At 38.7% G+C, this 13,200-nt stretch overlaps 1 protein-coding gene across 1 annotated transcript in view; it reads right to left on the bottom strand.

Moving 5' to 3' along the window:
- The window catches only part of Pcsk5 (proprotein convertase subtilisin/kexin type 5), a 418,647-nt gene that overhangs the window by 233,670 nt on the left and 171,777 nt on the right, over positions 1-13,200 (bottom strand). Inside the window, 2 exon segments of the mRNA XM_038321071.1 lie at positions 2,462-2,634; positions 5,710-5,798. Of these exon segments, the coding sequence (XP_038176999.1) occupies positions 2,462-2,634; positions 5,710-5,798 (262 nt within the window).

Here is a 13,200-nt window from a genome sequence, read left to right on the forward strand (position 1 = left end):
TTAAAACTGACGTCCCTTTTTGTTCCGATTAATCCTCAGAAGATCATCAAAGGAATGCTGAATAAATCATGCTATCTTTATTCTTTTCGGTTTTTGGGTGGTGGATATTGCACCTAAGGCTTTATGCATGGCAAGCACATGCTTGACTTCTGAGCTGTATCCCAGTCCCTAAATTATGGTACTGCAAATTTTCAAAAATTTTGAAACAAATAAAACCAATGAGCCCTATTTCTATGGACTGCCCTGGAATGATGCCCATGGGATCCACGCAGAGATTCAAATGTTCCCAGTTGGCAGGTTAATGTGGTTATGGGTACGATGCTGTATCTGTACTTAGCAACTACTGACTATTTGGGTGGGGAAATCTGTTATTAACTTCTTCCTTATATACATTTTGAATACGACTTGCCACAACAAAATATTTTTTACATTTAAAATGAGCTTAATTTTTCTACATTATTTATTTCTAAATAGTCCTTTGGTTTTGAATGTTTTCTTACATGATCTGTTTCTAAACTTTAGAAAGGAAACACTTCTAAAGGCAAAGTGCCATATTTTTATCTGTTTTATGCAGTAAGATTATAGTTTATTTCTGTTGATAGTTATTTATCTGTATATAGTTATTTCTACAAACTTTCCAGTAAAAATAAATGTACAAACTTTTTTCTTAGCACTGAGTTACTTAGCCACATGCCCTTTAGTCAGTTTGCCAACCTCCTTATTAGACTTGGCCATTTTTTGTATGTATGTCCACAACCACAAGGTACGTGCATTACTAATAAAAGGATTTTCATATTACTGAGAAATTTCAGGTTGCTCTTTCTTATGGGTGCAAGGCACTCATAACTGGAAGATTTGAACTAAACTCAATGGTCATTCTACTGGGATAATAATAGTAATTTGTAGTCCACAGGTTTGGCAATGAATCAGCAGATGACATGGGGTGTATGAATTTCATATTAAGGCACTTTGAAAGGAAAATTCTAGGCAACCAGTTACAATATTATCTATTCATTAAAAGTTTACAAAAGTAACTGAATATGACCAGAACTAGAAAATGTCTTCACAATCCTCAATTTTTGTTTTCTTTCTTTCTTTCTTTCTTTCTTTCTTTCTTTCGTTCGTTCGTTCGTTCGTTCGTTTGTTTGTTTTTTTTTTTTTTGGTAGAAAGTGCATACAAAGAAGTGTGTGTTTTCTCCCTCAAATTCATTTCGGAATAGCCATGGGATGGCTTATCTCAGGCTTTTGTTAAAAATCTAACCCAGACTCACAAAATTATACAAGACTCAGTATGATTTTTAGTCCTGTTCAAACATTGCACCAATCAGCTGAATGTATCCCACTGTTCCATGTCTGGGCTGAATCCATGAAAACATTGTGGTAGCATCATTTGTAGTAAACTACATTTGATGCAGCAGACATTTATAAAGGGCTCACCAGAATTCAATAATTCTCTTAGTTTTGTAAAGTCAATGATTATGTATAAAAGGCATAGTCAGCACTCACTCTTGGGACTTTCGTGAAGAAAATATGGCCAAAACGAACTCTGAGGTATAAAATATAAAGGTGACTTGGTCTTTATCAAACACAGTGTGCACAGAGTAGGGGACTAATTGTAGTTGATTCCTGTATGGGTTTAGAGAGACTTCTGGGAAGATGTCCCTTTTTAGAAGAGGATGGAAGGACTTGGGGGTAGGGCCAAGGGGAAACAGAATGTCCTGATGCACAGTGAACAAGAGTAGAAGATGTCACAAGACAATGGAGTGAGAAGGTAAGAAAGGTAAGGGAAGTTTGGGCCAGATCAATGGTATCATGCATAGAAACATATATACTTCATATAACTCAAATTCTATTCATTAGTAGGAGAAGGCACTCCTCCTTCCAGGGGGATAAGTTCTAACATCTTTACTTCTGTTTAATTTAGGACAGTTTAAGATCTGTAATTTGAAGCAAATATTCTATTACAATAGATCGTGGAGCTATGTTTTCTGGGGACAATGTTCACTCTTTCAGTGACATAAAGACAATGTTAAGTTACCTGATTAGGGAGATCTGGTGCCATAGAAAAATAATATTGTTTCCGGACAGAAGGCAGACTAAGTGTCACCAAAGGGAGATGCCAGAAGGGCCTTGCTGGATGTTCTACCAACACCAAATGGAGACTGTGAATACCTATTCAGTGGCTCGCCCCAGGAATTTGCTTCTTGAAGGACCACATTCACATATTAACTAATAAATTTCTTCTGTGCGGCTCTAAACATCCAAGTATACTGTTCACATCATAGCAGAGACTAACTCTGAGTTTGTCTGTAGAGAAGAAACAACTCGTGACACCAAATTTCAAGACGTCTTTCCAGTGGCCACTTGGCCCGTGAGCTTCAGCAATCCTCTAGCCTGCATGGTGGCATGCCTACAAGGTCTGCACATGAAAATCCTCAGCCCAGAGGCTTCTGAAACCTACCATTCTCACACCGTTCTCAAAGGCTTGCCGGGTGAGGGGAGCTGGCCCATCCACAGTCTTGCCGTCGTCATCCGGGCCCCAGCTGGCACTATAGATGTGCACATGCTGTGGGTTGTAGCTGACAGACTTAGCTTCCACCATGTCTGTGACATCGCCATCCAGCATCCGCACACCTTCAAAGCAGAAAGGAGCAAGCTGGTTACTCGTCTCCAGCAGACGATACCTAAGCACACCACACAGATAACGTATGGGAATAAAGAATACATTAACAAAAACTGTAAACATATTTATGTATTTATTCAATTCTAATGTGCATGCATATGTCTGCCAGGGTTTTATGTGTGAAATATGTGTACAAGAACCCTCTGAGGCCGGAACTGGGAGCCAAGAGCCCTGGAACTACAGTTAGAAGCAGTTGTAAGTCACCATGTGGATTCTGGGACCGGTGTAAGAACAGTAGTTACTCTTGACCATGTCCCTAGTCTCAAGACAACATTTTAACCAACACTTCATTGAACATTTTCCTGGAAAAATGGTACCGGTTTGTAGAAGCTAGCCTAGCTTGGGGAGACAGGAGGTTTCATTGTGTATAAAGAACAAAATTTCATTTAAATTTTTTTTTTAAATTTTCTATTCTTTTTCCAAAGTTGCAAATCTTGCTTTCCTTCCTGTCTATTTTAAATGGGTATTTGACAAAGATACTCAAGCAATTCCAAATTTCTCCCTATTGATGAACTTGGACTCATAGATGTAGAAATCTTCTAACCTTACCAGTTTTGGAAAAGCTGCAAAGTTGCTACTCTACCTAGATCTCATTTCCCCTACACCCTATAATAGAAGACTGATGCCAACTTACTCAATTTCTTTACTGCCAACTTATGTAAAAGTCAAATAATAGATGAGAATGTGTTCAACACTTCAAATAACTCTCAAGATGTTTTAGCAACATTTAGTCATTAATTGCCATTTAAGTTCATTCCTATCAGACAGAAATCAAGCATTAACATTAATTTTCAAAACTAGAAAGACATAAATTATATGCCAAATGCCAATTTTTCCTTTTTATTTTGTATTTTGGCAACTTACAACAATAGCATAACATTTAATAATTTAGTAAAAAAAATACTTGCTTACACTCTAAATTAAACACTAGAACTGCCCGGCCCCCCAACTTAGCAACGAGAGTATCCAGGTGAGAACGTGAGAGCATCGGTATAACACCTGAACTTGAGTTTTCTGTCATGCAATTTATGTGTCTGCTAAATCATCCTTAGAAGGGCATGAGTTTTCTGACTGAAAATACATAAAGAATTTCATAATTTAGTCAAGTTTAAATGCTAAAGGCTGCTTTATCTTTTCTGTTTTCCACTACAAACTTTATGCCTTGGGTCTGAGGAGCAAAACTCTAGTTCAGAATATTCTTGCTTAGGACATTTTTGAATCATCACCTTACATTCATCTTTTTAAGGAAGTGCAGTTAAGCTCAACCAGCAGCTATGAGGGAGTTCAGAGTGTATTAACTTCTTCCCTCATGACCAGAGTTTGGGGGTCAGTCAGTGCTGGGAATGTAATCCCAGCCATAGAGGATGTAAGCTCATATGTGAGAGGTGACTGTTGCAGTATCCGGGTAGCCATGGATCTGATCTTCCTGGGTGACACTCTTACCACACCTCAGGAAGAGCCTCTGTCCTTATCAGAGTGGATGTCCCTGAGTGCAGCTCTTTATTGGGAAACAAACTGTGAACCCAAGAAATTTAGGGTGAAAGAAGGAAAATAAAGCATTCAGACATATTTCAAGGCTGCTGGCAGTCAAGAGAATCTTAGGAGCCTGCGTTAAACACAGCTCCACATGGTTCCTTCCACTGTAGCTTTGTTTTTGCTGATATCGGTTAGCCATCGTCAACAAGGCTCCAGAAATATGACATGGGAAATTCTACAAATAAACAATTCATGTTTTAAGTAACCCGTCTTACAGTATTTTGCTATAGTTGTTTCATTCATTCATTCATTCATTCATTCATTCATTCATTTATTTATTTTGTTTTCTCAAGACAGGATTTCTCTGTAGCTTTGGAGACTATCCTGAACTTTCTCTCTAGACCAGGCTGGCCTCACACTCACAGAGATTCACTTGTCTCTGCCTCCTGAGTGTTGGGATTAAAGACATCCAACACCACCACCTGGCCTAATTGTTCCATTTTATTGGTTGTTGTTAACATCTTGCTATGCTCAATCTGGCAGGTAAATGACCACAAGCACTTATAAGTCATAACAAGGCGATATATAGAGGGCTGGGAAGTGTCTGCTTGAGGAAGCCACTGGGAGTATTGGATGAGCGGCGACTATTGTACTCTGAATGTTTTGCATTCTTATTGTGGTTAGGAATGGCACTTTTCAGTTTTAGATGAACTGTTTGCCAACAAATAGGGCATTGGAACAAGGTACTCACCTCGATGCTGAAGTTCGTAGTCATCTGACATTTTTTAGCCTACCTAGGGGAACATCTTTAGGCCTAATGATGAGTCTATTAAAGTGCTGTCTTCCCATTTGTGTGCGGCTGTGACAATCATCTGTTGCTTACAGTGATTACAAGTAGGAAAGTTGGAGTCTACTTTTTCAGCACTTTGATTAATACTGTGTTGGCTAGATCTTTATAATAAAAATACCTGTGTCGCAGTTTGAATTTATATGAGCATATATGCATAGATGTACACAAAATACAAACATGATGCATATCTGTCTGCCTGCCTATCTATCTATCTACACACACACACACACACAAAATCTGAACTCGTGGGAATATTAGGGTTTTCTAAGAAGAGATTTTACCTTTCAGCATTTCAGTTACAATTAAAAGGCACCTTTTAAAAGTTTAGGCACCAAACATGTCTTTTCTTTTTTAAGGCTGTCTTAAAGTGCTTCTTCCACAGAGATACTGTGGTTAGAGGTTCTTCAAGACCAATTCCAAGTTAGTATATCAATGGATCACATTTCTGTAGTCACTACTGGGAAACATTTCTTTTTGTTCAAGTATTATTTAGAAACACTGTATTTGTGACATATTGGAGTCTTGTGGCAAGTGTCCACCATCGTTCTGACCATCATCTCTCACATGGGTACTGTGCAGTCAGCAGCAGTTGCGCCCTGTCATGCACAGAGATGCCCATTGCTAGTTTGAAAAGGATCCCGAAAAGCAGTTCGCCAAGAGCTTCCTGGCTCCTGTGTGTATCCTTGGAAGTGTCCCATACCTCCAATCTTGGCGTTGAAAGCGATTCCAACGGTGCAGTGAGAGTTGTTTGCAGCGGCTGCCACTTCTCCAGCACAACGGGTCCCGTGCCTGCAAGTAGAACAGACACGGTTTCTAAAGTAAGATACTCCGTTCTCACCAGTTCTGGGTGTTCACTGCCAAGGCGGTGAAGAAAGTATCCAGCTGCGGGTGTTTCGAGAACTTCCTACTCAAGCAGCACTCAGCTTGACTATGGCAAATGAGTTAGCACTTCATCATGTGATTTTGAGTTGTATTCTGAAGGAATTATTTTTGATATCTCTCCATCCTAAGAAGAAAATCACCGTAAAGGCTGAAATTGAACCATATGACTTGGCGGGTCTGTTTTGCTTGTACCCTTTAATAAGCCACCAGGCACATGTGGCTATTAGACACCTAACACATGGCTACAGAAATATCATCACAAGTTTTAACCTTATTTAATTCTGAATAAATTTAAATACAGGTACAAGACAAGTCACAAATATGGATATTAAAGTTTGCTCTTTTTAACTTCATCTTTTGTTTTCTGAGAATTTCATATATAAATACTATATCTACATTTTTCAAATTCTTCCCCTCTCTCTTCCCTCCAACTTTTCCTGTGTTCCCCAACTTGCTCTCAAATGCATGATCTTTTCTTCTATTGTTATCATTATCTATCTTTTAAACTGTACACTTAAATATAGATCAAGTAATTTCAATTAAAATTTATTATCTAAAGTGTAATATACTATTGAATTGCAAAGATATTGCATAAAACAAATATCTTAAAATGCTTTAAAGGAATTGTATGTAAATCATTGAGTTATGTCATGACTTAGTTCATTTGTTCCTTTTCCTTATGGTTCTTAAAAATGTGGTCATCAGAAAAGAAGGTTTGGGTTGAATTTTTTTTTAAAGAATTCCCTACTTCTTCCCACAACAATGCTCCTTGATCAGAAATATCTTCCGGCTGTAACACTTGTTACATTTGGGAGAAAATGGGCGCATAGATTGTCACACAGAGTGAATCATTAGTCTCAATGAGACAACTATTGTCTGTTTTCATTTGTGGATCCCAAATGGCATATGCATGCATAAAAACTATGCCTGTATATCTGACTGAGAATATAAGGGAGGAAGGAAGGTGTATGGAGGGAATACCCTCAAAACACATTATATACTTGAATAAAAATGCCCTTATAAGGCCCAGAAATGTGCACAATGAATATATGATGCCAATAAAAAGACCAAACATCTTCTGCCTGAAAGACCTTCCATCACCTTGTCCAAGAGCAGCAGAAGAGGTTCAAGGATGAAGAACCGACTGTTCAAAAATCACGGCTTAGAATGTAGTATTGAGACAATCGCTACATCACCACTGAGCCCAGAGAACAAACACAACAATAGGACTAACATCTGCCATGGCTGAGGAAGAGAGGTGACAACTCTTTCTGCAGTGTGAATGTGATGTCTGGTGCCCATTTCTGCCTTCACTGTAGAGATGAGAACACCTAGAGACATTTGAGATGTGAAGACATCCGTGGGAAGGGAAGACAGCTCCTCAGTTACCAGCTCTCAGTCTTGAAAATCCTACTCCACTGGTTTTTTTTTTAATTTTCTATTGAATCTGCTATGCATTTGCTATTGAATATGCTAAGCTCAAGACTGCTTGTCTTGAGATGTAATGACTGTCTCTCCAAATGGAAACAACTTACGGGTAGAGAGGTATGTTTGCTAAAAGAGAAAGTTCACGCTTCTCTTTTCACTTAGTTGTGTCAGGCATCTATTTCTATACCAATATTAATCTGGGCATATCAGTGGCTACTAACCACTGGATTATTCTTCATGTGGCAGTATAAATATTTTTGAACAGTTGGTTCTTCATCCTTGAACCTCCTCTGCTGCTCTTGGACAAGGTGATGGAAGGTCTTTCAGGCAGAAGATGTTTGGTCTTTTTATTGGAATCATATATTCATTGTGCACATTTCTGGGCCTTATAAGGGCATTTTTATTCAAGTATTTTTATTCAAGAAGGGAGCTGCGGGAAGGCCTGCTTTTTATCTCACCCAGCTTATGCCCCGAAATAACAACACAAAAACTGTGTTCATTTAAACACTGCCTGGCCCATTAGTTCCAGCCTCTTATTGTCTAATTCTCACATCTTGATTAACCCATTTCTAATAATCTGTGTAGCACCACGAAGTGGTGTCTTACTGGGAAAGATTCAGCATGTCTGACCTGGTGGCTGGCTTCATGGTGACAGTCTCAATGAGGAGAGGCATGGCATCAGACCCAGAGAGGAGAGGCATGGTGATTCCCTGAAGCGTCTGACTAACTTCCCTTCTTCCCAGCATTCTGTTCTGTCTACTCCACCTATCTAAATCCTGCCCTATCAAAAAGCCAAGGCAGTTTCTTTATTAACCAATGAGAGTCCTCCATCAATTATATGCTTATTTGGCTATATGTATACCCATATGCACTTACAATTTTTTTTTAAAATATATCTTTTATTACAGAATGTTACCAGATTTTGCAATTTTGAGCATGTATATCATTTACCAATTGAAGACAGGTTACAAGAAGTAGTATTACTGGACCAAAGGGTACAGTGGGCAGAAATTGATAACAACCTGCAAAAAAATGTAACTAAGTGCATGAAAAAGATGTCTTTAACAATAGTGTAGGGTTAGGAGATGGTTCAGGTAGAAAAGTGCTTGCTATGTTCACATGAAGGCCCGAACTCGTCCCCAGTGCCCACGGAAAAAGTCGATGACAGTAGCGTGTACCTGTGAGGCAGATCCCTGGAGTTTGCTAGCCAGCCATATATTCTAGATGAATCCATATATTCTTCACCCAAACGAGAGACCGTTTCAAAAAAAAATAAGGTGGAAAGATATTGAGAAAAATACTTAATATTTACCTTTGGTGCACGCAATGTGTGTGCGTGTACACACACACAGACACACACACACACAGACACACACACTCCCAAATGCCAGTATGTCTACAGTGTACACATGTGATGCATGTGCCAAAGAGAAAGTGAGAAAAGAAAGGGAGGGAGAAATCATAGCAAAGCTGAAGGTCGCTACGAGAAATGGAGGGAATATCTGTGCAGTCTGATGTATGAATTTCTCAGTCTCTTTGCTCATATGACACAAAAAGTACCTCATTTTTGGCTCTTTACCTTGACTGTCCATCATTGGAACTGCTTATTCATTATTGTTCTACTTGCTTTATGAAGAGCTTTTCTGAAGCCCTGGTTCAAAGTTCTCATTGCATTTCCTGTCATAGCTGTTGTAAAGACGTTTCCAAATTTGAGAAGTGTTGTTTTCATTGAAGGATATTTTAGGCTGTCATGCTGAGCATTTAATTTTGACAGACTCATAGTTATCCTTCCCTGATAACATATTAATGTGTGCTTGCTGTGCATGTGCATGTATTGGGGATATGCGTGCCACAGCACATGTAGAGAGGTTAGAGATAACTGTGGACTTGTTTTTGTACGTCTATGTACAGTTCTGGGATCGAACTCAGGTCTACTGTATCAAGTCCATTTACTTCCTGAGCCATCTCAGGCCTGGGTTATATCACTTTAATTATTAGAAAAACTTTCAAGTATTAAAAGAACAATTATTTCTTGTGTGAGTTCCAAACACAACTGAAAATTTTCCCTTGAGCCCAGCAACTGTTAAGTTTGAGTGTTCATTGGGTGCTTGTGAATAGTACATTGAGTTGTAAGTTATTCTTATTCAAATGTTTAATACTTTTGGTGAATCCATTATTCAAATATTATATCATATCAATTATTCATTAATTCTGAATGATATAATTAAGTCTTTTTTATCCTTTGACCCATGGATTATATATAATTTTAATATTCTAAAGTGCATACATGTCATTTTAAAAAAACATATTGAACACTTAATTACCTTGCAATGTAAGGGTATAATTTTTTAACAAACTCAATTTTGCAAGAGTTAAACAACTGAGTCCACAGTCAGTGTCAGCAAATGTTCTGTGCCTGAGTCCATATTCTATATGCATTCTCCAATTGTTCCTATATGTCCATTGTGTAAAGCCTGCATAAGATTTTGGATTTATAATCTTCATTGCAGTTTTATCTATTTTGCTAAATTTAGCACAAAAATCTTCTTTGTGAAATAAACATTTTAGGTCTATGCTATAATACTCAGTAGCTCCTACAGTAAAAAAAAATCTAATTATATTTAAATCACTACTTTACTTAAATTTTATGTCATTAGTTATACTTCTTAAAATGAAGAGTTTTTCTGAAGTTAAGGTATTTTTCACTAGCCTGGCATGGAAGCATATGGCTTTAATCCCAGTACTAGGGAGGAAGAGTGAGGTAGATATCTTTAAGTAAGTTGTCAGTCTAGTCTACATACTGAGACATTTTCCTTTTAAAAAATTATTTATTTTAATCTGGATAGCTGCCTTTTCTCCTTCTTCTTCTCCCACTCCCCTCCCTATCCTAATCCCCATCCCCCACTCCCTACCCCAGGTCAATCCACCCCTCCTCAATATTCACTCAGAAAGGGGCAGGCCTTCCATAGACATCAGCAAAACATGGCATATCAAACTGCCATTAGACCAGGCACCTCACCCAGTATTCAAGCTGGGAAAGGTAATCCGGCATGAGAAATAGCCTCCTAAGAGCCAGCCAAAGCACCAGGGACAGAACCTGCTCCCACTGTCAGGAGACCCACAAATAGACACAACTGTCACATATATACAGAGGACCTAGGTAGGTGCCATGCGGGCTTCCTGGCTGTTGGTTCAGCCTTGGGTTCCCATAGGCCAGTCTAGCAGTTTCTATGGGCTTTCCTTTGATGTCCCTGACTCCTCTGGCTCCTACAATTACTCCTTCCTCTCCTCAGCAAAACTCCCTGAGCTTGGCCCAATATTTCTTTTAAATCTACCTCCATCAGTCACTGGATGAAGGCTCCCCTATAACCACTGGGGTAGTCACCAATCTTACCATAGGGGATGGGCAGTTCAGCTTAGGCATCCATTGCTGCCAGGAATCTTAGCTGGGTTCATCCTTATAGTGGAAGTTTCCCTTGGTTCAGACTTCTACCAGACTCCATAAACCCTTCTTTCCAGTAGTCTCTCTCTCAGTATTCTCCCCTTCCACCCATCCCCCAACCTGATCCCTCAAGTTCCCATGCTCATCCACCCAGTCAAATCAGGAAATCTTTCTCTATTTCCCCTTCCCAGGGAAAATCCATGAGTCTCCCCTTGTGTTCTCCTTGTTATCTAGCCTCTGTGGGTCTGTGGACTATAGCATGGGTATCCTTTACTTTACAGCTAATATCCACTTATGAGTGAGGACATAACATGCTTGTCTTTCTGAGTCTGGGTTACCTCACTCAGAATGATTTTCTTTTTTAGTTCCATCCCTTTGACTTCAAATTTCCTGATGTCATTGTTTTTAACAGCTAAGTAATAATCCATTGTATAAATGTACCACATTTTCTTTATCCATTCTTTGCTTAAGGGGCATCTAGGTTGCTTCCGGGTTATGGCTACTACAAATAAAGCTGCTATGAACTATTGAGGGATAATCTTTTTGTACACGGTGAAGGTGTATCTTTGCCAAGGTGCCTTCTGATTGGTTTAATAAAGAGCTGAATGGTCAACAAATAGACATCCAGGAGAGAATAGGCAGGTTGTCCAGGGAGAGGAAGAGGAGATGAATCTAGGCATAGGAATTTTTGCCAGCAGACTCAGAGCAAGTTGAACATTTTGTACTGAGGAAAAGTAAAGAGCCACATGGCAGAATATAGATTAAAAATGTGTGTTAATTAAGTTATAAGAGCTAGTTATTAATAAGCCTAAGCTAAAGGCCAAGTTTTCCTAATTAGTAATAAGCTCCTTGTCATTATTTGTGGGCTGGCAGTCCTACAAAGAAAGTCCAATGACAGTGAACACAGTTGAGGAAGAGTCCTTGTGGTATAATGGAACATCCTTAGGGTATATGCCTGAGTGGTATCACTGGGTCTTGGGGTACACTGATTTCCAATTTTTTGAGAAATTTCGATATTGATTTCCAATTCACACACCTATGGACTCTTGATTTCTGACAAAGAAGCCAAAACTATACAATAGAGAAAAGAAAGCATCTTCAATAAATGATGCTGGCATAACTGGATAGTGACATGCAGAAGAATGCAAGCAGATTCATATCTACCACCCTACACAAAACTAAAATTTGAGTGGATCAAAAACCTCAACATAAACCCAGTTACACTGAACCTAATAGAAGTGGGAAATAGCCTTGGACCCATTTACACAAGAGATAACTTCCTTAATATAACACCAGTAGCACAGACACTAAGATTAATATTAAATAAGGCAATTAATACATGGAACCTATTAGTAAATGAATTAATAAATGAAACTGAAAAGCTTCTGTAAGGTAAAGGACACAGTCAATAAGACAAAATGGCAGCCTACAGATTGGGAAAAGATCTTCCCAACCCTACATCTGACAGAGGGCTGATCTCTAAAATATATAAAGAACTTAATAAACTATATATCAAAATACCAAATAATTCAATTTAAAATGGTGTACAGGTCTAAACAGAGAATTCTCAACAGAAGACTCTCAAATGGCAGAGAAACACTTAAGATGTTCAACACCCCGAGTCATCATGGAAATGCAAATCAAAACCATTCTGAGATTCCATCTTACACCTGTCAGAATGGCTAAGATCAAAAACACAAACAGCAACTCATGTTGGAGAGGATGTGGAGCAAGGGGAACACCCCTCCATTGCTGGTGGGAGTGCAAACTTGAGACACTGTTTTAAGAAAAACAAAACAAAGATATCTTTCACTAGAGAGAAGCCCATTTAGAGTAACTGCTTATTGACACATTCACATCCAGTGCTGTTATTTTCACTGTGTTAGAACATTCTATTACCATGTGGCAACCCTATGAAATCAGCCATAGAAACTGATCAACAGAATATTGACAGTCATTAATGCCATTTTCTTCTTTACACAAACAACACACACTTTAGAGCCTCTCACTTAGGTTGCCCACATCTCATGCCCATATCTGAGATACTCATGATGAGCATCACTCTTTGGATTTTGTTTTAAACCCTAGAAACTACATTGCTGTTTCAAGTGCATTCTTCGCTCTACCTCCCTTTGCAGTTTGGACTCTTCTAGCATCTTTGACATCCTACTCAGAGTTTTTTGTTGGCTCCAGAAAAATGACTTGTTAGGAAAGTAATTAAGCCACCCAATAATTCTGGATGACCACCACTTCACAGTCCACTGTCTCCTACTGGCTACTGTTTTAGGCAGGAAGTCACAGGTCTATACAATATCTTTCTGGGCACTTTGCAGATTTTTCTTAGAAATATCTTAGAAAATATTCTGTACAATTCTTACACTGGCAATATCTAATTCTGCAGAGTTGCTTGCATTAACTCTAAAAGCTGTCTTCTCATCA

This window comes from Arvicola amphibius, chromosome 1 (assembly GCF_903992535.2).
Source record: "Arvicola amphibius chromosome 1, mArvAmp1.2, whole genome shotgun sequence".
NCBI classification, from domain to species: Eukaryota; Metazoa; Chordata; class Mammalia; order Rodentia; family Cricetidae; genus Arvicola; species Arvicola amphibius.